Here is a 25,766-nt window from a genome sequence, read left to right on the forward strand (position 1 = left end):
AAATGACTCAGTGGCAAATCTTTTGAAAGACTTCATGATAAGTTCAGTGACACAGTCACAGTAGTGCCCTTGTGTTTTTTTACTGACCATGCAAACTAACTCGTAGGAGGTTCACACGTTCTCCCTTTTATCAGCAATGCTGCAGTTCTTGGGCCCATTTATCTGTGAGGTCTGAGGGCTGGAACGTGTTTTTCCTCAAGTGTCATAAATGGTACATTTGTAACGCCTACGAAGAAAAGAGACTAAAATCCAGAACTTTTCCATTTCCCATGACCTCACCAACCTTGCCAATGACGTTTCATCTGCCTCTCACCGGGTTAGCCTACAACAAAGCCTAGTACAGAAACCAACATGAACTATGAACAATAGTCCCGTTGATCTGATTAAGAGGATAAGCTCGAGGTGATGCGGAGGTCTCTGTGATTAGAATGGCAGTCACAGTGAGCAGTGGTGTGGTCTAGGTGGACACGCACCCGGCAGGACGGCGCTGGACGCGCCAAAAAAGCAACCATAAGTCAAAAATAAGAGAGCGCACAGAAAAAGCAGAGCCAAAGATCTGTCTTCATATTAGCCACTGTAACCTTGCCCCTCTTTAGAAACAGTTTTTCCCCAAATACAGTTTTTCCACATGTTTATAAAACGGTGGTGAGAGGCCAGTTGATTCCTTTTAATTTTTTTTTTGCAGCGTAGGTGGGGTTTTCAGTTTCATCCTAATTTATGTACTGCAATAGGCGTGCTATGATGAAGCCAGGCAGAAGTGCTTAGGAACGCCACTTTATTTTTTAAAGGACAAGCAGAAAAATGGGACACACAAAAAAAGCGTGCGTAAGAGATGGTGAAATGGGGAAAGAAACTGAAATACAAGAAAGGGGAAACCACAGAGAAACTGAATGAGAGCTACACTCTGGAGGGCCCGTCTACATTTCAGCACTGCCGAAAACGCTTTGTCCGATTCAGGGCCGGTAGCGCTCACACCAATATCGGCTTACACATCCACCGTGCGCTGTAGTTATGAGGGAATCGGACAAAGTGTCTGCGAGCGCACACGACAGAGTCCCAGAAAAAAAACATGCGGCTGTGAGAGGGTGTAATCCACTTACATTAACTTGGGCATCCAACTTTAACACCTACTTGTTACATTCACAAGCGTACTCGGCCCTAGCAGCGATGCTTGGAGGCATTTCAGATATATATAATTTTTTTTTTTTTTTTTTTGCATGGCCTCTTTCTGCCGCAGCAATGACTTCACGATAAACAAACCAGCTTGAAGGAAAACCCCTGGTCTCTTTCCACAGAGGAACAAAAGGGGGCATGAGTCATTCCTGATGCTTTTTCACAGCTTCACCTTGTTTTCTCAGGCATTCGCCTTTCCATCTTTCCAGGAGACATTCGTCTCATCCCGTGCCAGTATTGCACTGCAATCAGGGCAGCCATTATTTGAGATGCAACGCTCATCAGCAACAGCCTTTACAGTATATTCTGACTCACAATTGGCTGCAATCGCTTGTTGCAGAGCTCCAACAAGTGAGTCAGTAGTTATGTGATACCTAATCACCTAAAGCCACAGCCCAACCTACAGAGAGTTGCTTTAACAGTAGGAACAAGAGTCTTCTGGCTTCTCTTCAAGCATTAAGTAGTATTGTGTAAATGTTGTCATTCACCTCCTGTGACCAGCACTTGACACAGTTGCAAAAGAGTAGACTTCTCATTAGAGAACCAATACTCCAGCGTAAAGAACAGCGCTTGGATACATCTAACAAATGTTTACAGACTTTTGAAATATCAGGATATCACCCATGTGACAGCACAGCACACGTGGAGAAGTCATCTTAAAAAAATGGGAACTCAACTGAAAGATAAATAAATATAGACGAGAAACATCTTTGGAATTTCCGAATCATGGTGACATTAACTTGATGTGTTTGTCATTTAATGTGTGGAGAAAAAAAAAAAAAAGAAGAGGATTTTGTGTTGAAACCCTGTTTTTGTTTTGTTGTTTGCACTTGCCAACACGTTATCATTCTACTGGCAGTTAAATAGGGAACAGCGACGGATCCCTGCCAAGTGAAAACATCAACAAGCCCGGATTCACCTGCTGCACAGCAACATTTCACAACGTGTCCGAGACTGATGGGAAAGAAATCCCTCATTGTAGTGAACTGGGCGTTAACAGGCGTCAAGTCTAATGGAGTACTCCTAAAATAAGTAAACAAAAAAATATACACAGAAAAAATTCTTTAACGTGACACGCACACTTACACACCCACATCTTCTATCATTAGACTTGCCTGAACACGGACGCTTTTGAAGCTATGCAATCGTGCAGTCACGTGATCGTGTAGTACTCCTTCATTAACATGATTAAAAGGGCTCGCAGTTAAAAACTGGGAAAATAAACAAAACAAACAAAAATTCAATATCGATGTTTTCTGTTCTGCCCTTTTTGCCACACTCTCTCTCAATGTTTCTATACCACGGGGTTCCCAACGTCAAGCGAAACATCAGTGCAGCTTGATCCAACAAGTAGCTTCCCCATTAATGGGATGTTTAGTTTCATGCTAAATAACTGCTCCCGGAAAGTGAGATACTGGCTGGCTCCTCATTCGCCAACACTCCATAACTCCTTGGCGGTTATCAGCGCCGAACCGTCTGCCACTGCCAGGTTCACTTTTCCCAGGCTCCCAGCTGACTCACTTCTCCTCTTTGAACTACATAGCACACTCTCTAACCCCCTCCCCTCTCTCACACTTGCACACAGACACACACATCCAAGTGCAATAAGTGTGGCCATATGTCTTCTTATCTTTCCCGGCCAAGCAGGCACTGTCCAACAGACAAGCGGCATAAGCGATAAAGATCATTCCAGTTCGACTCACATTCACTTGCCAAAAAACACTACTGAATCCTCTCAGTAGGGGAATTTTTCCCCTCACACACCCTCTTATCTTCCCTCTTTCTGAAAATGAAGCCATTTGATGTACCATTACTAAGAAATATAAGAAAAAAAAAAAGTACAGGGGGAGGGGGGGGTGTCTCATGGAACAGGTCAAAGGTCTAAATAACGGCAAGGCAGAACAGATTGGACTAGTCTAGGCCTAAAGTCAGCACAGAGGAAATGTAAACAGTTTCATCAAAGGCATGTTGACTTTCTGTATCAGCTCTCCTGAGTCAATCACTTTCATGGTATCAGCCTGCAATCTAACCAATGATTGGGGCTGCTAAATAACACACCCTGTTTGCCATCAAACCTTGGTTCAGTCCTGAAAAGCCCACTCTTATGATCTTCTTTAAAGCCCACCGGCTTTCACTGATTGGGGTTGGAAGGAAGGAATGCATTGTTTCCCCCAGGACTTTTTCATCACAGGAGTTACACGGAGACTCAGTTTATGCATCCTGTTAAAAAGGTACGTCGGCCCATGGTACAAACAGAACCTCACCCCGACCAAAAGAATCTCACCTTTTGCCAACTAAAACACGAGGCACCGCAAACAGATTACTCACAAGGAAAACTTAATCAAAACATGAACCCGAGTCCAGGAATGAAAACCATATCGAAGTGTTTAAAGAAGCAGGCAGTCATCGGTCTTTGTCAAGGTTCACAGGCCATTAAGGGAAACAAACAAAATTAAAGGTGCAGGTTATCTTTTCCAGTTAAATACATATTTTCGATTCATGTCTCCCTTCCAAGAAGCTGGGAGCAACTGATAAGAAGTGAAGCATCAGAGGGCGTTATGTAACGCCGCGGTGACAAAACACAGCAATTACACTATTATAAAAAAAAAAAACCCAACAACATTCTTTTCTCTCTTTCACTTGAGTAATTTGCCCTTAACTGCCACATCAGAGCCAACTACAAACATGTCATTACTCCCACCGCTCCCACGCTCACAGTCCGACTGGGCTCAGCATTGTTCTTTGACGCACCTGATCCCGGTTCTCAGACTGCTCTGACTCACTCCAAAACCCAAAAACAGGGATACCACTGGGTCTCAGGCCTCAGAGACGCCAGACGTTTTCTTTTTGTTTTGTTTGGTTGGGTTTTTTCAAAATGGAAAGATACTTTGAAATCCAGGCATCACTGGAGTGAGGGAAAGGAATCGCTCAAAAGATAAAGACGATGGCGGGGAGGAGGGGACTCCAGAGCAACTGGATAGATCCAATTTTAAAGTTCTGGCCTTTTCCTTTTACAGGTGTTACACGGGCAAATTATTGAAGGCCTGAGAGCCAACCTTTATATCACTGCTGAGTCTACTACTGCAGCTTCCTGTTGCTTGCCCTGCGCTGGCGTTACAGCTGCAGTGCATCTATTATGCTCTGTAATCCTCACTGTAGTCACCGAGGGCACACTATTGTCCCGGCTTGCCACTGTAGCAGGGCCCTCACTTCTCTGTGGGACACAAGCATGAGGCGGACATTAACCAGGACCTGCACGGGGCTCTGAAACACTTCTGAAAGATGTGCGGCTGATGTCATTCAGCTGGATGCCTGGCTCTTGCCCCTACCTGATCTAAGCGCATGTGTGTAGCCTCATTAAGTGCCGCAGTTACCGTGGGTGGCAAGGTTAAAGCGATGAAATGCCTGGGGTCCAACCAAGCGTGACTTAAACAAAGCCCTTAGCCTGGACAAGAGGCCAACTTCATGCAGCTCAGTAGAGAGGATGAAGGGAGAGAAAGAGAAGAGTGGGGGGCTGGGGGGAGTTTCATGAACTCAGAGTACCCAAGAACCCAACTGCACCACACTGCCATCTGTCCACAACAGCCAATCAACTGATGAAAAGGACAAAGAGTGATATCATACCTAACCTGACAATTGTTAATGTGCAGTGAAGTAAAGCACTTAAAGTGAAGGATGGGAGAAGCTAGCGAGCAGCTCCAAACTCCTGTTTTCTACAGATATGGGTTCAAAACAAGTGACCTGATGGATTGTGCAGAACTTTTTTCTTTTTTAGAAAACAGCATATTTCTATGTATCTGGAGATTTTAAAACACGACATGGACATCCTTCATTAGGCCCAGAACATGCAGGCCATGTTTGGAAAGAAAGCATTCACATTATCAGCGTGTGAGAAGAGAAATGTGAGGAAAGCGAGCAGAGCGCCGGGTTGCATTTCAATGTCAACAATGTGCCGTTTCCAAGCAGAAATGGTTTTATCCAGTAAGATGAAACTAGTCCAGCTGCAAGGATTAATGCTAACTTAGTGTTGCCATAGTGTGAACATAAACACAAACCTTTGTCTTTTAAAGAAAGTTGTGAGGTGCCAGAGACTAAGAGGAGAACAAATAAAAGTACAGGCTAGATCAAACTGCACGCCATCCTGCTGAGAACATGATTTTACTGGCAGATTGCAGGGAAAACACAAATTTAAATGATCTGTTCGACCTCACAGGTAAGGCACACAACAATGAACCACATGAAAGGGGAAAATTGAAAAGTCCACTTCTTTTTTTCCCCCCCCTCTCCTCCTCGAGGCCTTTCAAGTGCGTGCAGTGCCTGAAATTACAACAAGAACCTCCATCAAGTTTAAGGTAAAAATAGCCTTGATGTAATTGGACAACACATACCAACAGACTGTGCCTTTCACCCATCAGGCACAGCAGAGGAGTTTGTGGGCCAAGCTGTGGGGCCAGTCAGTCTGTGCACAGTCCCTTTTTTTTCTCCCCCTTCTTCTCTCTCACTACATAGAAATGTGCTCCAGCATGGCAAATCATCTCCCTCTCACAGAGCTACAACACTCCCACAGGCCTGTCAGGCCCATTTATTTATTCAATGAAGAAGAGCTGACACTCAAGGAAACCAGAAAGTGGGTTTTCACCCTGGAGTTGCTGTACTGTGCTACATGACCAGCTTTGCCAGGAAGGCAGACAAGGGGAATCTGAGAGTTAAAAATTATTTTGATCTACTCAATCGGACCAGACAAGGGGGCACACATTCATAAGGAATGGTAGGAAAGGAGGAAACCCATTTAACACATTAATAACAACAACAAAAGAGTGGATTTCTTGAAATGTTTCATCTTTTTTTTCCTACTAGATTAGATGACCCAGGAGTTCAGATTAACTACAAGTCATAATCTGCCCACTTGCACTCCCTTAAGCCAAATTCTAACTCGGGTTTTATGATTATATGTAAAGCGGTTTTAACAACCTTACACATAAGCAGACAGGTCTAGGCCTGATGGTGCAAAAATGCCTGCACCTGGTCAATTAGCGCACATAATGAGGAGGGGGGGGGTCTTGAGGGGGGAGCGCTTTCTCAAAGGGACAATTCACTGAGAACCAAGTGCCAAATGAGAAACTCACTCTTTGTTTGTTGTGCTTTCTATCCTTTTTTTCTCCTATTTTTTGAGGGGAGGGGGGTTAAGAATGATTGACAGGCAGTAATTGCGCAGAATTGCCCTGCAAACACACATTTTCTCTCTTTGGAGATTTTTTTTTCTCTCGCTTTCTTAGAGTCTCCACTCACCGGCCAGGCAAAACTGAAGGGCAAAACTATCCTGGATTTGTCATTCCTGACAGAGCTCTTGAAAGAAAAGGTATTCCCTCCCAGGACAGGCGTAGATCCCATTCCGAAGCTGCAGGGCCCTGCAGCGGAAACTCTGGACTGGTATTCCTTTAGGCAAACTTTAAAAAACGTATTGCACTCGTCCCGTGTGCACTTTCTATCCGCGCCGCTCCGTGCGCCGTCGCAACACACGCCGCTCAGCAGCTCTCCGTTCGCATTGCGCATCGATAAGATTTGTAACTCGAATTGTCCGGATCCCTCTGACACCTGTTGAAGACAGAAAAGTGAGTGCAATGGGACTGTGTGTGGGGGGACTAAACAAAAAAACAAAAGCTGTACTTTTAACACTTTTGCGTCACATGTACGCTAGTTTTTACGCACGCAGCATGCTAACTGTTGAGATTTTTCTTGCAGAGGCATGCCTACATGTAATGTTAGCATAGCTGTGAACTTTCAAAGGCGACACGCATGCAGAAAGCAGAGGACATCCAAACGGCCCGAACCGAGTGACCTTTCCCGCTTGTTTTCAGCGGAAAAAAGGAACCAATCCACGTACCTTCGCGAGAAAGCAGAGTAAAAAGGCAGCAACCACCGAGCCCCGTCTCAAAATCATGCCTCCGGACTGCTGTTGCCACTCGTTTGTACTAATCGTCTGGCCGACACACGGCACCAGAGCTCTCCTCTGGTTTAAACATGCACGAGTGGGGAGCAACGATTTGTTCAGTGGAGCGCAGGTTCCTGATTCATAGACCTTCCTAGTACGTCCCTCAGGTTCTCCGAGCCTGTGCGCCTCTTCGTTTATCTTACACTCTCCACTTGTTGTTGTTGAGCAAAGTTTACACAGTAGCCATGCGGCGGCCGAGCTCACTGCTGACTGAATGCTGCTCAGAGTTGGAGAAAGCTACACAAGTTCAGCAACGAAGGAGTGTCCAAGCCTGCAAACTTCATATTCATGAGCGCTAAGCCCGGCCCCATATTTCTTTCTCTCTCTCTCTCTTTCTAACACACACACACACACGCGCGCGTATTATTATGAGGATAACCATAAGGACTCTTTGGCAGTGCTGTGGTGGAAAAATAAAAGTGGAAATAATCTATGACCCGAAGTCATTTTGATACTCATAAGTCAGCACAAGCCACAAACATAAACGAATTATACCTTAAGACACGCATCATGCTCCACCTCCCCACCTCTCCGTTAGATTTTATCTGTTTTTAAACGATTGTTATTAAACGCTACTCTCACCACAGTGTATACTCTTATTTTACCTCATAAAGATTTATGTCAGCTTAAGAGATGGACAGAGCGAGTTCGGCTGGGTTTTACCCCCCTCCCCTTCAATATTTGAAGCAATAAGGAACATACTAAATCATCTGGGCTGCAAAATGGGCTCGCATCAAGGCCAGTGCTGAGTCAAGGGCAGATTCCAAATGCATGGTATATCAGAGTAGCCTTGGATAAAGAGCATAAAATTCCACAGTAGGAAAAAAAAGAAGCTCAATCTCTTCGCCTTTTTTAAGCACACTTTATGGGCAGAAATACTTAATTGTCTGACATTTTAAACAACCTAAAAGTGGCAGCTTGATAGTATTAGGAGTATATGCAACAGTGCCCCCAGAGTGGAAGACATGCCATAAGAAATGTAACTTACATTTTAAAGCTGTTTCCAATCAGCTTCTATAGCCAAGCATAATATCGAGATGGGAAACCCCGCTGTCTGGATTTAGAGCTTCAAGGTTCAAAATCACTGACAGTTTGTTGAAAGATGTTATTACCACACTGTCCTTTTTGTGTCAAAGGGCAATGTGTCCCAGGTGTATCTCTGCCAGAAGGTAATCCGTGAACCGGATAGGTGAGTGCCTTACATACACATGTACACATGTGGATATGAGAGGATGGAAACCACCCACCCCCTCCCCTCCCTGCCCCTATGGTTAGTGATTTGTGTGGACCAATTACACAGGTCACTCAATGGGTCAGAATCAAAGAAACACACAAAACTGGCAAAGTGAGGAGCATCATCAATCAGTAACTATGTAATACTTCACCATCTCACTTTATAGCTGTTTATGAGCCTATCGCATGTCTCAGATGTATCCGTTTGTATCTGATAAGCAGAAAGGTCATGGGTTTTCTCAAACCCCACAAGTAACCGAGGTGCAGTGAGACATGTAGCTTATCTGATATTTTGATGTGTTATGACACAGGGTTGGTGCATGGTAGCACTGTAAGTAGTGCTAGCCCTTTAATGTATTTGAAAAGGGAGGCATGTGTGAGTGTGCAAAATAATTGAACCACCGCTTATTTCTTTATATAGAAAAATGGGAAACAGGTGCAGTGATTTATTGAATATGTGGATACATGAATGGATGTGCATGATTAGTCAATATAAGTATGTAGCAGTCATACCAAATATTGCAATAGTCACTATATTTAAAGTATGACCACCTTTATTCTTCAGCACAGTCTGAACTCTCTTAGTCAAACTTTCATGTCATTTCTTTAAGTAGTCTTCAGGAATAATTCTCCCCCTGAAGTACATTCCCTCTGAGGACAGGCGTAGATCCCATTCCGAAGCTGCAGGGAAACTCATCCAAAGAACGCTTTAAATGTCACTGAAAGACATTCAAAGCTCTTCTTTGGATGTCGGCTGTCTTTAATATTCATCTCTCTAAAGATGATCCCACATTGCTTCAGTAATGTAGAGGTCTGGGCTCTGGGGAGGCCAGTCCATGACTAATAGTGTTTCACTGTGTGTTTATCTATCCAAGTGTGCTTTTACTGCACTGGCAGTGTTTTGGGGATTATTGTCCTGCTGAAAAATGAAGCTGCTGCCAATCAGATTCTTTCCAGGTGGTATTACATGGTGGTTCAAAATCTGATGGCACTTTTCTGAGTTCATAGTTCCATCAATTTTGATAAGATGACAGAGCCTCCGTTGTGTTTTACTGTTGTACCTCTCTCCAGACCACCTCTGAACATACTGATGATGAATTAAACCAAAATAATTCCAATTTGGATTAATCACTCCATAAGTCCACAAGAACTGGACTGATTTTCAGTCCAGTTCTTGTGTAATCTTGCGAACCTCAGCCTTTTCTCTTGTTTCCCTTTCTTGGGAATGGTTTCTTGACTGGCGTTTTCCCACTGAAACCATTTCTGATGAGGCTTTGTTGAACAGAAGATGGATCAGTTGAAGGGCCAGATACATCTCTCGGGTCCTGTGTCAGTGTATGTTTTCACCTTATGTTTCTTTGGGAATCAATTCTTGGTCTAAAAAATGCTATTTTGAGCCTGTCAAACTGTTATCTTTAGCATTTTTATAGCGATTCAACTAAAGAAATTTGAGCAAATGATGTATTTTTGCTACAGGCTCTTAGTAACAAAGTGCCTAAAGATAGAATTTAAAATTGGTACTTTGCTAAGTTGTCTGTGTGTAGACTCAACACTGGTTCACCTCATGAGTTAGGAGCCTTTTTATAAGCTTGAATGATTCGTAGGCTAAGCGGCTTACCAAATCGAACCAAAAGCATTCCTCTGAAAATGAGCCTGTACTAGGACTGGACTATAAATGAGGGAAAAAGCAGCCAATGTACAAAAAAAACCTTTGAAGGACTTTTAGAAAACCCGGAGAACTGTTACTCAAAACCACTTAAAAAATACCAAAATGTCACTGGAAGAATAATATTTTTAAAAAATGAGGGGACGCTCAAGACTTTTGCCCAGCACTCTAAGTGGTCTTAAATCACCGCTGTCAATATTCAGGTGTCACATTTCCTGTGGTTGAACTTCAAGATGAAAGGTGCAGCTTCCTCTACCCCAGCTCCACTCACTGACCTGATAAGCATCTCAGGTTACAGGCCTAATTTCAATGCTGTTCTGGGTAATTAGGGTTAATTGGAGAAGTTTTTAACCTCAGGGAGCATTTTTTCTTCTTAATGGGAAAAGCCAATCTTGTGGACACTTTGAGTGGGGTGGGGAAATCTGTCGGGTCTTCACTATCTGCCCAGAGGTGATGCTGGTGTTTGGGTTAATGACAGGAGTGGTGTGAGAAGTGAGAGTACATCCATAAAAATAAGAGGGGTCTTTCTTTCTTTCTTTTTTTAAGAAAGACGGGATGTTTTTTGTGTTTGCACGCTTACACAGGAAGCCTCCACCCCCACCAATGATTGGTGCTCCCTGTAAGCATGGCTCGTAGCCGACACGGCGCACAGACAGGGTTTCTCCTCTGAGGCCACGGTGATAATCTCCTGCAGCCTTAATGTGATTATGGTAATGATCACACAAATGACCCCTGGGCTTTGGGGGATCCGTGTTTCATAGATCCCCACACATGGGCTGCACAGGCACTGTGACTCCATTGGCCAGCATAAGAGACCACCGGACTGAACCAGTCCTGGTGGGCCACTTCTGTTCTTATGTCCTTGCTGAGCTTGGAAGAGTAGAGTGAATGACCAAATAAATTCCAGCCAGCCACAAAAGAGCTGAACGGCCATGAGAGAGATGGATATCTTTTGTTGTCTGACACTCAGTGCCGTATACCAATCCAATTACCTCAGCCTTTTGCAACCCCTCCTATCACAGGGCATGGCATTGAAGCCTGCCTGAATTCAGACTCAGACCCCTAACAAGAATGCGGTGGATTAGATGGTTAGTGAGCACTCCCTTCCCCCCTATATTTACTAAGATCTGTGCACTCTCTCCTAAAGAGATTTACTCCTCGTGCTATCTTTTAAAACATGTATCCTGTTCACATTTTAATGTCCAGCTACCAAAGGCAGAGAACGGAATAATTGCTTTCCTCTGTAACCAAACATTACGTGGCTCTGTTGTTTCAACATGGACTTTTATTGTGGACAGTCAACAGTGAAAGGCAAGAAAGCACCGTGTGACACACGTTGTGGATTTGATCACGGGGTAGTAAAAGTGACGCCGCACTACTACAGACATGCGGCTGCACATCAGGGCTAAGAGGGCTGCTTGTTCGTTAGTGACGAGTGTGTAGAGCAAAATGGAAGTCCCCCTTCCACTCAGAAATGTGGTTTTCTTGTAACTACACCTCCATAGAGTACAGCAGGGGTCCCCAATCCCAGTCCACGAGGGCCGGTGTCCCTGCAGGTTTTAGATGTGTCCTTGATCCATCACAGCTGATTTAAATGGATAAATTACCTTCTCAACATGTCTTGAAGTTCTCCAGAGGCTTGGTAATGAACTAATCATGTGATTCAGGTGTGTTGACCCAGGGTGAGATCTAAAAATTGGGGACCCCTGGTGTACAGCATATACTACACTGTGTGCGGAGAGAGTTACACTTTAAGGTTGTTTGTGGTCATCTGCTGAAGGCTGCAAGATTTTCTGTTCTCACCATAAAATCTAATGTTAGACTATCACAATGCTCTAAACATAAATCCTGTTTTCCCCCTCATGAGTTCTTTAACTCATAATCTTTAGCTGAGAATCTAAAATAATGTTTTTTCATGGTTTCAAAAGTGTAACCACTCTATACAAAATGTCTTAAGATTCATTCAGTGTATGTATGTGGCAGATTGCATGTTGGGCCAGTACTGACTTCCAGCTTATTATCACAAATTGTGATTTAAAATAGCAACAGAGTGTTTTTTGTTGTAAAAGATGTCTATTTAAGAACAGCTGTGCATTAAAATACTCCAAAAGTTTGCTGCCCGTTGGGGGAAATATTGGAAACTTGGAAACTGACAGCTGTAGTTATGTATGAGCTCCTTTGTACTGCAGTTCTTCGTGAAAATACAACACCTCTGAATCATAGATGCAACTGGGTTTGTCCTCTGAACTTCTCAGATGATTTCATCTCTGCCAGTGCTGTAAATTACATAAAAGTACCTCATTATATTAATTATATTAATGTCTTCATAATGCTGCATGCTAAGGAACGGCTTTTTGTGTACAAATTGGGCTGAGATTTTACACAAACAGACCAGGCAGGAGGGAAAAGTGGCTTAAACCTCCCACTATCACATTTCCTCTGATTTTTCTTGCAACCCTTTGAAGGAGGTGTATCACTTACATTAGTATTAGCCACAGGCACATCAAAAAGGGCATAAATGTTTTAGCTTAAAGAAATCCACTACTATGTCAAAGTCTTGCACCACCTCTCATTTCAAACAAATTTCTACTCGTTTCTTTAAGTAGTCTTTAGGAATAGTTTTCCAGGCTTCCTGAAGGACATTCAAACCTCTTTTTTGGATGCCGGCTGCCTTTTGTTCTGTCCTCTGTTAAACTGATCCCACACTGCTTCAACAATGTTGACATCCATGCTCTGGGGAGGCCAATCCATGACTGACGTTGTTCAAGTGTGTGTTTTTCTATCCAGGTTATGTGTTTAGTGGGATGGGGTTGTGTTTGGCATCATTGTCATGCTGAAGAATGAAGCTGATACCAATCAGATGCTTTCCAGATGGTATTACATGGTGGACCAAATCTCATGGTACTTTTCCATGTTCATTATTCTACCAATTTTGACAAGATCCCGACACTACTGGCTGAAATACACAAACCATGACAGAGCCTCCACTGTCACTGTGTTTAGTGCAGTTCTTGTGTAATTTGTCATACCTCAGCTTGTTCCCTTGTTTTCCTTCATTAAGAATGGCTTCTTGGCTGCTGCTCTTCCACTGAGACCATTTCTGATAAGACTTCACTGAACAGTAGATGGATCAACTGAAGAGCCAGGTACATCTCCCACGCCCTGTGTCAGGTCTTTTTTTTTTCCTGAAAGACAGGATTTAAGATACTGTCTCAGAAACCTTGGTGATTGGTGTAAAAATACATTTTTATGCCCATCAGACTGTTACTTTTATAATTTTTGTAGATAGCAATCAAACAAATTGTGTTTCAGTGAGAGACAACACACAACAAAGTGCCTAAAGATACAATTTAAAACTGGTACTTTGCTGAGTTTTCTGTCACGTGTAGACAACAACGATTTGCTTGAGTTAGGAGCCATTTTTACTTTTGAAAACGGTCAGGTACAAAGCCTGGATGAAAAAAACAGCGAAAAAGCAGCCAATGCCCAAAGAAAAACTGAATAACCGTCAGAAAGTCTGGAGAACTATTGCTCAAGAGCACTTTAAAAGATTCCAAGAAAGTCTGGCTCCTTGGAAGGAAAATATAAAGAACTTTTGCAGAGCACCGTACTGTAAATTAAGTTTTCTTTATGTCAATTTTTATGGCCAGGCCTAGTTTAACTGCATGTGAGTCAAAGATGTGCAAGGTAAAACAGGAGAAGGAGATGAGTGCCTAGACCACTATAGAGGGAAAAGGGAGGCTCTCTGTAGTGACATTTAAAAATATCACAGTGTTTACATGACGTGTTTATGGGACCTGCTTTTACAGAACGTGTGACAGATGGTATCAGCAGTCGGCACTGAGATAAATATTATTTTCCACCGTTAAAGGCGGCCTCTTTGTTATTTTCAACATTTATCCAAAAGCCCTTTCTGTGAGGTGATGGTATTTTTTTTTATGTCTGAGTGTATATGTGGTAAGTACCTCAATGCGGTTAGTGCACAGGGAGTCCAGCTGCTCTGTAGAGGTTAAGTAAAAATTGGATTATGGAGGGTTTGTTTGAGAGCATAGGTTTTGATTTTCATTGGTTCAAACTGTGCCTAATTGCTGTGGTGATGCTGTGGGTGAGTCTTTTATGTCGTGTTTATTCTCCTCTTTCTTTCTTTCTTTCTTTTCTTTCCAAATTCATGTTGTGTGTCAGTAATATAGAAGAACTACAGGGCACAGTGACAGCGTCATAAGAGACGAGTGGATCAGCAGTCTGCACAAGCACTCAGGTTAAGAACCTTTGAATGGATCATCTGTGTGCGTGTGTGTGTCAGTGCACATCGTTAATGGCCAGAGGTGTTCGATCCTCTAAGGGGAGGAGGGCTGCGGTTGGTGAAAGAAATCAGATTATCCCTTCTTACTCTACTAGCTTGCTACTCACCAGGTCTCGTGGTCCCGAGCTGACCCTCGGGATCATGTGATTAAGTGATTTGTCTGTGAGTGTGTAACGTCAGAGCACAATTGTTGTCACTGTGAGTTTACAGACGCATTTGATTGCCCCTGCAGGACACAGAGGAATGTTTAGGGGTTAAATCGTTAATCTGGGTGACAATTTCTTAGGTGGGAGGATGCAAACTATCCGTGCAGGAAGATTAGATACTTTGCCCATCACACCATTGAAGGTGGTCTCCCTTTGGTAAGGAGGGACTGTGAGTGTCCCCCTCAGGATCAGTGAGTCAGAACAGTGCTCTCTTCAAACAGGATATTTGCCTTCGCTTGAGGTGAGTGCAGCTAATTACCTGAGCTTCCTATCTGGAGGAGGTGACACTGATAAAACTCTTCCTTTCTTTTGTCTCCTTTTTTAGTCAGTCGCCTGACACTTTGGATCCTTGAAAAGAGCCCCTTACTCTTCAGACCTCACAGTGTTTTAGAAAAACAGCCTGTAGTCGTGCAGAGAGGACTCTAAACTCGAACATGAGGCCCATCAAAATGACATCCACTGCCAGCCTTGAGGGGAAAATATTGATGCTGGCAAAGTCTTGACGTCCACTCGCACCATGACGTAGCGGTTTTTCCATGACACATTTGATGATTGCTTCAAAATGGTTCTGTCAGCTTTAATATAACCTAGAAGAAACCAGCATTTCACTTTCCTCTAAAGTAAACAAAATCCACTAGCTCTCTCCCACACACACACGTACAGATGTGCGATCACACTCCAGGAATGAGTTTTGAGATAGAACAGGCATTTGTGAGCTGATATGTTTTCATGGTCAATCTTTTCACTCTTGAGTGAAGCAGTTTGAGTCGATGTTGTTTTTGTAAGTTTGCAGACTGAGAGCCACAGTGTTATTTCAGGAAACATGGATGTAAGTCCATGACATGGCGTTAAACGCTAGTATGTGGTGGATGTAAAGAGATTTTGCTTAGAGGAAGCCTGTCAGAGAGTTTACCTTACGCTTTTCCTCACGGTAATAAATTAAAACATTGCTCAAGTGCGCTTTGTTAATTTTATATGACAATAAACCAATTTCTTGTCATACTTACTCCTGGGCTAAGACCCAATGCCAACATTTAGTGAGTCAATATACTGACAACTGGATTATTTAGTGTCAACTAACAAAAAGGAAGGACAACATCCAGTTTGTTTATAGACATATGTGAGAGACTGGGCGGTAAAAAGCGGAGCGGTCACAAAGAACATGGAAATATGTGGGAACAGCGCAATTACAAGACGCACTGCGAAGCTGAATATTGGACGGTCCAGTTCGCTGGAGCATGTCAACTACCTGTTAATGTTAAACTAATGAGTCTACTTTCTTTCCCATTTCTGTGAAAAGGCCGACGCACAATGTAAATCACCATGTGCTAGTCTGTGGTGGAACAGAGCTGATTATTGCAGCATGTGTTGCAACTTTTACACACTGTAACAGCTATCTGTTATGACTTTAATGAAACAAGCTGACATTTTGGAGAAGCGGGTTATTTGCTTTCTTAGCAGCGGTCTTGATTACACCATCATGCCTGTGTGCTAAAAATAACGTCAGGGAAACAGTTAGTCTGGTTCTTCAATGAGTGAAAAAAAAAGAGTTTATATTTCTGTGAAGATTCAAAAGTGAAATGCGGTTTTGCAGCTTAGTGTTTAAGTGTTAGCCGAATCTTCTTGTAAAGCTTTTAGAGAGTCACGACAATCCTCTGAGAGTTCATCGCTGTGAGTCACTCATTTCATACAATTTATAATTGGTCGTGTAATCCGCGGTTAACATAAAAATACTGACTTCTCTTTTAAATTGGATTAACTAATGTTTTGTTGACGCACTCGTTTAATCTCCACCTCGAGCTGTGTTTGTGGTTTTTTTAGCCAGAAAATTTTTACGATGCTGTCACCATAATTTTCCCAAGGTACTGATAAAGCTGTTCAGCTGCTGTAGTTTGATTTTAAATTATCCTGCTCAAAAAAATTAATGGAGCACTTTTTAATCAGAGTACTCATGATGTCAGTTAGACCTCTGGGATATTGATGTGATCAGTTAAGTAGTAGACGGGGCTTTTCTGTTTTGCATTTTGCTAGGGTGAGTGTCACTGCTGGTAGCATGAGGTTATACCTGAACCCTACTGAGGTTGTGCAGGTAGTCCATATCCTCCTTGATAGCACATCAATATGTGCCAGAAGGTTTGCTGTGTCACAGCATGGAGGAGATTCTAGGAGACAGGAAGTTACTCTGGGAGAGCTGGGCAGGGCCATAGAAGGCCCTTAACCCATCAGCTGGACCAGTATTGGCTCCTTTTTGCAAGGATGAACAGAATGACATCCAGCAGGAGCACGATTGGTGTTTGGCATAGAATACCACAACGGGCAGGTACGCTGTGCTTTGTCAGAGATGAGAGCAGGTTCACCCTGAGCACATGTGACAGACATCTTGGAGAACATTATGACTGGTTTAGTGGTGAGTGAAGGTTTGGGGAGGCATATACATGGAGTGACACACAGACCTCTACACGCTGGGCAGTGGCAGCTTGGGTGTCATAAGGTATCAGGATGAAATCCTTGATGCACAACAATGGATGGTGTCATGTGGTGAGAATATCCCTGCAGTTCCTGAAAGATGAAGGACTTGATACCACTGAGTTTCCTCCACACCTGCCTGACCTAAATCCAATAGATCTCCTCTGGGATCTTTATATTTCAGTCCATCTGACATCCACCTCTTACTGTCCAGGACCTCAGTGACCAGTGCCCTGGCCCAGTGCTGTGAGGAAATCTCCCAGGGCACCACCTCTCATCTCATTAGGGGCAGGCCCCGGCGTTGTCAGACATACGTATGATACAGCAGGGCTCATTGAAACTTCTGAGTACTATTCTGAGTTTTTGTAATGAAATTTCAACAAAATGCACTAGCCCGACGCATCATTTTTTCACTTTGATTTTTGGGGTGTCTTTGATTTCAGCCCTGTGCAGGTTGATAATTTTCATTTCCATCAAACGATGTGGCATCCTATTGTTCCTAACACAGTACCCAGTCCATATCAGTATAAATATCCAGCACGATTTTTCCCCCCCAATTGACATGATTCGAAATTGAAATGAAATTCTGAATCTGAATTTAAGTACTTAGCGCAATAACACTGAAACAAAATAAACTTTATCGCTCTGCCTCAGCTAATTGTTTATACAACTAGTTAATATACACTGCTAATATGACTGCCTTGTTGTTGTTGTGTGTGTTTTTTTTTCTTTTCAAGTTGTTGTTGACAGATCTTGTTTTGTAAGAAACTTCAACATATTTCAGGCCGTTTGGGAAACACAAAGACGACGTCATGCTTCTGTTCTGTCTGCACAATAGGAGTAGTGACACACCATCAATGGTAAACCTCAGTACGGTTAAATTTCACTATGGCTTAATAAGCAACAGGAGGGTTTTATTGCCATGTCTTTTTTTTCCTGGCCATGAGTCTCAAAATGCTGTGAAGTAATCATAAAGCTGTCAGTAGGAGGAATATTTTCCACACAGCTTGATGACAAATAGCATGTAGGCCATACATGTGTGGGTGTTAAACAGACAACATACCGTAATGTGCAGTATTCTTTTTTTTTTTATTATCAGTCTGCATCAGTGGGCTGTCGTCTGAATGCTGTGTGTGTGTTTGTCGATGTAAGCCAAAGTAACAAAAAACAAAAAACAGTCTGGTTCCCAGTTCTAAAAAAAATCATAACAAAGATAAGAAAGAAAACAACCGTTTTTCTTCAGTTGAAACATGCTGCCTCCCTAAGACTTTTTCATCATCTGAAGATAGTGGAAGCCTGTGCGTTAAAAGAATCCAGCACATCATGAAACGTGGGAAATGTTAATGTTACGGCTCAAAATTTCCTTCACCCCGTACTTCAAATTATTTAGACAAACACAGGAAAAACAAAACCTAAGCATGCAGTTCTGAAAGTGTCCAAAAGTCTAAAACACAATGCAGTTTTAAAACGTACCGTGCTGTTAAGTTAAAGATTCCATCAGCTTTAAGTGTGAATGTCAGAAAGAGGATACCTCTGCATGGTTGGTAGACTCTCAGCCCTTTGAAAAGGTGTCAGCTTGCAACAAGCTGGCATTTCTGCCTGGCTCTGTCCTCTTGTGGTTACTCCGCACTAAATGGTCCGAAACACTAAAGCAAAGCACGCTCATTAGCAAATAGAACAGAGGGGAGAAAAAAATCATTAAAATGTTGAAATTCAAAGATAACAGTGAAGGCAAAGAGATCAAACTTTTAACTGAAAGAGAATAAGAAGATGAGGTCTGCAGATCAGAGAGGGGATGGTGTATGGAAGAACTTCACAAAGCATTTAATAGTAAAAATACATGACTGTTTGCTGGGGTGGGCAAAAAGACGTGTTACTCTTTTATGTTGTCGTCATACGTACAAGAATGCACTGGATACATAAGTGCGTGAGCACATAGGGTGACAGTAACCGTGTTTTGCTGCTTACAGTCTCTGTTTTGACATGAGAGTGCCTGTCTGTCACTGGCCAAGTCAACTTGTGCAGAAAGAGAGCGAAGCGCTGGCAAGTCTCACGGGATCCGTGAATCAAGGTCGGCGCAGCAGAAGGGGCCCAGTGTTTTCTTAATTCACTGACAGACACAGCTAACTCTGTTTACAGCAGCGAAACAAAAGCAGTCTGGAAACCATAGAGTCAAAACCTTGTTTTAATTATTTGCATTTGATAATGTTTTTTCACTCTGACCTAGTCAGAATTCCTGAATGCATTTTAATGTGGGGCGCAAATCCCTGGATGTCTCATCTCCCCTCAGCGCATTATGCTTTATGTAAATCAAGGCGGAAAAGGAGAGATCTTTTGTGTCAGCACATCTGACGTTCTTTTGTGCTAAGTTAAAGGCTTGTCTCGCGTAATCATGCCTCGCTGCTATTGTGGAGTTGTGGTTTGTGCACATTCATTAGGAGGAGCTTGTGAGTGACATTATGTTAGCTCTTACGGTTGAAAGTGAGAGGCTGCGCTCATTAACAAGACTACAATAAGTCCCATTCGGGGACCAGTCTATCCAGTCTTAACGATCATCCACTACGATGCAACTACTATGTGAAAAAAATAAATGAATAAGGAAAAACACGAACATTTAGTCATGGTTACTCAACAGGTTTCCTTGCCAACTTATATATGAAAAAGAAAGGGGGAAAAAAAAGAAAAAACAAACTTTATATTAATTCTGGCTCAATTAATACAGAGTGCATTCACGTTAACCAGTAATCATTACGCTCCACTGATCTAAAGGCCATTGTCACTCAGGCACTTGAAGAAGTCTTTTGTGTAACAGAAGAATGGCAGAGTAACCCCCGACAGTGCCGAGCAAGGCCAGGGAGACATTTCTCCAGCCCCACTGCTCTCAGCAGCCTGGAGTAGGATTTCAGGGTCTGAGTGGCCATGAGTGTTGCTGAGTGATAGGCAAAGAGAAGGGACCCTAAACCCAATAGCTTTGATGATTGAAACAAAACACGGGAGTCCCCTCGGACCACAGCCTGCGGGTCTGTGACTAAGCAAGCTGTCATGCTAACTTGAGGGTTGCAGCTACCAGACTTTGAGTATGAGTGCACCCTTCCTTGCTATAGGTGTTTAGTTCAGACATACACCAACAACTCACTCTAAAAGCTGATACAGAGTACACTTTCAATCAACAGTCGCTGCAGTTTTTCCCGTGAGACTGTGAATAGAAGGCTGGAAAGTCTTGACAATGACAGTAATTTTACGGGGTCAAAGGTGGTTAGGAGTCGCACTTCTCTGAAATGAAACGCTGTTCTCATGAATTCTAATGACGTTCTGAATGTTCTTTCCATGTCGCCTAGAAAACATTTCTAGACTACGACATTTCTTTGCCAAATACTTTTGGGAGGAAACATAATTGCTGCCTCGATTACTTTAACTTCCAGTGTTTCTTTTTCTGAGTTCATGGACTGCGATGCTTTCATACCATCAGATCTATTTGGAAGCGATACAGAGAGACAGGACCACATGGCAACTTCACCTGGCCACAAAAAAGTTCATTTGTAGGTACTGATGGCTTTATTTACTATTCATTTATGAACCTGACAAAAAAGGTCCTGCAATGACAGGATGACAGTTCGTCACTGTCATTGTTATTTTGCGAAAGTCATTTAAAAACAAGTTGAAAGCGGCGACACTTTGCTCCCTCTGAAGATTTAATGCTATAGCTGATGCATTTTTTTGGCCAGTAAAGTATTTGTTTACCCAACAGTTGGATGTATGATTGATGTTTTCAATATTTTGAGGTATAAACCATGTCCTGTGGGTGTGCTTCCTATAGGTGTGGTGACCAGCAGTTCAGCTGGTTGTGGCTATTGAGTGGCCTCAGTGTTGGGAAATCATAAAGCATCAAGAAATGTAGAAAACAGTCCCAAGAAAAAGCAAAGAGTAACAGGCCTGCATCTGAGTGTCACGTTGGACCCATGGAAGTTGACTGGTTATCAACAACAGGGATCATGCTGCCTCACAGTGAAAAAAGCAGCCACACACAATGATGTGTTTCTTGATGAAAAATGTTCAATATCTTTATCCCTTTTCACTTGTTATTGTAGCTGTCATAAAAAGTTGTACATATTTGAAGTACTGTGCAAGTCTTGAGCAACACCTCATTTCTTCATATTTTGCTTGCCAGACCATCTAGTAATTTTTACGAAGGCCTTTTGACAGTTTCTTTTTTGTTAGACATTGGCTGCTTTTTCACTCATTTTCATTTCAGTCCAGACCTGATCATTTTAAGAGGAATGTTTTTGTTTTTTCACTTAACACTGACCTATGAATCATTCAAACATAAAAAATGCACCTAACTCAAGTGAAGAACCAGTGTTGTGTCCACACATATCAGACAATTTGGCAATGAAACCATTTTATCTTTAGCCACTTTTTTTTTAAACTAGCAAAACAATTTAGTTAAATCTTCAAAGCTGCCAAAGTCTGACAGGCATAAAACAGTATTTTGCAAGGTCATTCATGAAGAGCTTTTAGCTAGAATTTATTTTCTTTAAAACAACTGAGGAAATTGACAAGTGGAAGAAAAAAGAAGAAGTGGGAGGCCTAAAAAAAACTACACAGCAGATTAACAGGATCTGAAAGTAAAGTCATTAATAAAAAGTTTTGTTTTTTTAAAAACAATCTGACACTGACCAGACACAGTACATCCATCTTCCCCTTTGGTTCATCCAGCTATTTGCTGAGCTTTTATCATAAATGATCTCATTGGAAGGGTGGCTGTCAAAAAGCCACTCTTAAGTAAAGGAAACAAGGTAAAAGGCTGAGTTCTGTCAGATTACTCAAGAACTGGTCTGAAAATCAAAAGACAACAGGTCTTTTGGAGTGATGGATCCAAATTTGAAAGTTTTGGTTCAGATTGTCATCAGTAGGTATGGGAACAGTCTGGAGAGAGGCACAGCAGTGAGTGACTACAGCCATCTGTAAAACACAGTGGAGGCTCTGCCATGGTTTGGACCTGCATTTTAGTCAATGGCGTTGGAGATTTTGTCAAAATTGATGGACTTATGAACGTAGAAAAAGTGGGGTACAAAATTTTGGTCAACCACTTAGCACCATCTGGAAAGTATCTGCTTGGTAACGGCCTATTTTTCACCAGGACAATGATCCTAAATACACTGACAATGCAGTAAAAGCATACCTGGATAAAAAAAACACACACACAATGAAACAGTATCAGTCATGGACTGGCCTCCCCAGAGCCTGGACCGCAACATTATTGAAGCAGTTTGGGATCATCTTGATAGAAAACAGTACAAAAGACAGCCAACATCCAAAACAGAGCTTTGAATTTCCTTCCTTTGGCCTGGAGAACTACTCCTGAAGACTACCTAAAGAAATAAGAAAACTAAGTAAGTTAAGGGTAAAGATAGTAATACCAAATATTCACTTTCAAGCCCTTAGAACTATACAGTACAGCTGTTTTTGCCTTGCATCTTCTATTTAAGTGCAATTTTTCAATAAACTACTGCACTTATTTCTTATTTTTCTAGCAAAATATAAAGAAATGAGAGGTGACTTAGGACTTTACTCTATGCTGTATGTGGAATGACTTCCCTGTTGCACGTTATAGATCAGCGGTCCCCAACCCCCGGGCCTCGGACCGGTACCGGTCCGTGAGTCGTTTGGTACCGGGCCGCGAGAGTTGAGGCTCAGGTGTGAAATGTATGGTTTTCAGGGTTTTTTATCGGTTTTCAGCGTTATTTTGTTATCGTTTTTATCGTTTACTCGGTTTTCCTGGGTCTTTTCACGTGTGTTATGAATAAATATTATTTTTTTCGGTACCGGTACTAGTTTTATTTTGTTGTATTTATCCGCGACACCTTAAAGGCCGGTCTGTGAAAATATTGTCGGGCATAAATAAAAGGTTGGGGACCGCTGTTATAGATGTAACAATGACCCACACTGAATCTTGATCACATCATGGATTTGTAAATTGGCATAACAAATAACAATACTCAGTTGATCTTAACTATAAGTTTTTCTTCTTTTGTTTCATGCAAAGAAAAAAAGAGAATTGGAAACATTTTTATAATAGAATGTTAAACAAATGATACTGGTACCTCTTGTATGGTGTTTCCCTAAAAGAATTTAAAAAATGAGAATTTTACCTTTTTAGGCCGTAGCTCTTTAACATGGTTGCAGCCAGTTAATAAATCAAAAATGGTCAACATTAAAGACACAAACAAACGTGAATCTCTTTGAGGGTTAAAAAGAAAATAATTCTCCGAGCCTTTCAACTCCGCTGCGTGCTTCACATCTTCAGGATGTGTGAAAGACGGAGAGAAAACACTGCATGCTAAAATGTTCCAGCTTCATGGGTCGTGTTTAAAACTGCCATTGCTCAATCAAAGCGCCGATAGCATCTCCTTCTCTTTTTATTACCCTTTGGAAACATGCTCAGAGTATTATGTTATCAAACTGGGAAAAGGGAGGGAGCGCGCAGACAGCTGAACAAAGGCAACGCAAACAGCTGTGCCAGTGCAAACAGCAGACAGATTATTTGTGAGAGAAAAGTTAGGCAGGCCTCACTATCATAACACTGTTCTAAAATCATAGCAGCCATGAAGTGCTCTTCAGCTGTGTTTATTTACACACTTTTTTTTTGTTCAGCAGTTTCTGGAAATGACAGTTGTGTTGGTAAAAACCAAACTGCAGCCTTTGATGTAAAACTCTGATCCCACTCAGCCTGAATGACAGCGCTCGCCTCTTGTCTGTCAGGACGGTCTCGGACTCGACGGTTTCTCTCTTGAGGTGGCTGGCTGCAGTAGGAGGACCAGTGTTGATACAGCTGATCGCTGTTATTCCAAGTGAAATATATGGTCCTGTTTGTTTTCAGAGATAGACCCAATGCTTTGCTTCAAGTTCATATTCATCTATGGAGGGAAATATCTCAGCACAGATACAGTCTCTTCTCCTCATCGTGCCGCCGAGGAGCATTTCTAGTACATTAAAAGTCTCACCAGGGTGGGATTATAAACCAGATTCTGACCAAGCTCTGACTGACTTCCTGCATTTTTCCTCACAGCAAACTACACCAATTACACGCGATTATGTCCTGTGAACGCCATATGATGAGACGATGGGTGGATTTTATGAGCCGCGTTCCAAGAGATATGATTGCAGTTAAAAAAAAAAAATTGACACGACAAACATCAGTGCCCTCAAGGTGTTGAAAGAGTGCCAGTAACAGGGGATAGCAGTAATTTTAGAGTTGCGTGCAAGAGACACTACCTTGTGGAGTTGCTGCACACCCATGTGATGGATTTCCCCTCAAGAAGGTTTCATTGGTATCTATCAGGGGGGAAACATGAAAAAATGACTAAAAGCATTGTTTGATGCTCTTGGCAGGAGTCGGGGTGATGCGTTCTGCTACAGGACTCTCACAGGCTCGTGTTACAACCAGAGGAAACTTTGTCACACAGCACTAAAATGTATTCAGCTCCAGCAACAATCCCAGAGTTATGGTAATGTTACTGCCTTAATATTTGTCAAGACAAATTGGCCTTTGTATATACTCTCACTTAATTTGGTCTTGGACTCTTAAGACAATATTGAAGTTAGACTGCAGCATTTGGTTTAAGTAATGATATTACCTCAGTGGTGGATGAGGCAATACAGTATTCCTCTACATCTTTGGAGGGAAGGGGAAGTCCCCGCGTCTGTGTGCTGTTTGACTGAGCCGGTTGAGTAATGCAGCCTGGGATTAGGTGGAGCAGCCTCACAGCAGCAAGCCCTCCCTCACACTGGTCTGACTGAACCCACACATGTGAACAGCTGGATCAGAACCGTAGCTGGCCTGCCTCCTTCCAAGGTGTCAGACCATTTATATATCAGTCCTAATGGAAGAACATTCTTTCTCTTTTAAAGCTGTAAAAGAGCAAATAAACCAAATTTACTGTTTTAACAAACCCTCGCTAAAAACGCACATGGAGGAATGCATTCCTCCTCTGATTTATGGACACTGAGTGTTTTTATGAACAAAAGGCATTGTGCTTTTCCTCAAAAGGCCATCGCCAACAAGCAGATGATGAAATTAAGAGTCTGTGCCTCTGTGTAAACTTTTAAGGTTTTTTTTTTAAAGCAAAAATAAAGATTTACAAGATAAATCCTGAGTACGCTTTAACTTAAGATTTTGTTTCTGGCAGAAACAAAAAAGAAAAAAACAGGGATTTTCAGGGCAGCACGACCTGCTCTCTCATTCTCTGCGTCACCAGCGGCAATAAATTAGCGGTACACTTCGTCACTTATTACAAAAGCCGCTGAATGTTTAACATAAATTGATGGATTTTTACGGCCCACTAAATATTTGTTTACCCAACCCAAGGAACATGGACAATACTTCCAATATTTTGAGGCTTCAACAATGTCCTGTTTGTGTGTTGCCTATAGGTGTGGTGACCAGGAGTCAGCTGGGCTGTGGTAACTGAGGCTAGTGGCCACAATGTTTGGGAAATCATCGCATAACAACAAATGGAGAAACCAGCAAGAGACATAAGATGTTGCTGGGAGAGAGAGCGTGAGAACTCAGGATAATAATGATGAGATTCTTGAGGTCTAAAACAAGTGGAAGTGAAAAAAAGTAGCGTTGCCAGTAGTGTGACTTTTGTAGAACGACTTTCCAGACATGCTCCTCAAAAGAATGCTCCCTGCGCCTCACCATATCAAATCTACTACGATGTGGAG

At 42.3% G+C, this 25,766-nt stretch overlaps 2 protein-coding genes across 3 annotated transcripts in view; both read right to left on the reverse strand.

Annotated features, from left to right (window-relative positions):
• The window catches only part of jag1b (jagged canonical Notch ligand 1b), a 26,746-nt gene extending 19,335 nt beyond the window's left edge, over window positions 1–7,411 (reverse strand). Inside the window, exons 1-2 of one of the 2 annotated variants that reach the window (XM_085183321.1) lie at window positions 7,058–7,411; window positions 6,463–6,768 (exon numbers count right to left, since the gene is read on the reverse strand). In XM_085183321.1, the coding sequence (XP_085039447.1) occupies window positions 6,463–6,768; window positions 7,058–7,114 (363 nt within the window). In that variant the 5' untranslated portion in view covers window positions 7,115–7,411. The other variant, XM_085183322.1, reaches the window with a different exon arrangement.
• A 12,874-nt stretch (window positions 7,412–20,285) lies between these two features.
• LOC146505153 (uncharacterized) overlaps window positions 20,286–25,766 on the reverse strand; it is a 160,048-nt gene continuing 154,567 nt past the window's right edge. The window contains exon 2 of the mRNA XM_085183622.1: window positions 20,286–20,414. Coding sequence (XP_085039748.1) covers window positions 20,286–20,414 — 129 coding nt within the window. The remainder of the gene's footprint in view (window positions 20,415–25,766) is intronic.

The sequence above is a fragment of the Neolamprologus multifasciatus genome, chromosome 13, assembly GCF_963576455.1.
Source record: "Neolamprologus multifasciatus chromosome 13, fNeoMul1.2, whole genome shotgun sequence".
NCBI lineage: Eukaryota > Metazoa > Chordata > Actinopteri > Cichliformes > Cichlidae > Neolamprologus > Neolamprologus multifasciatus.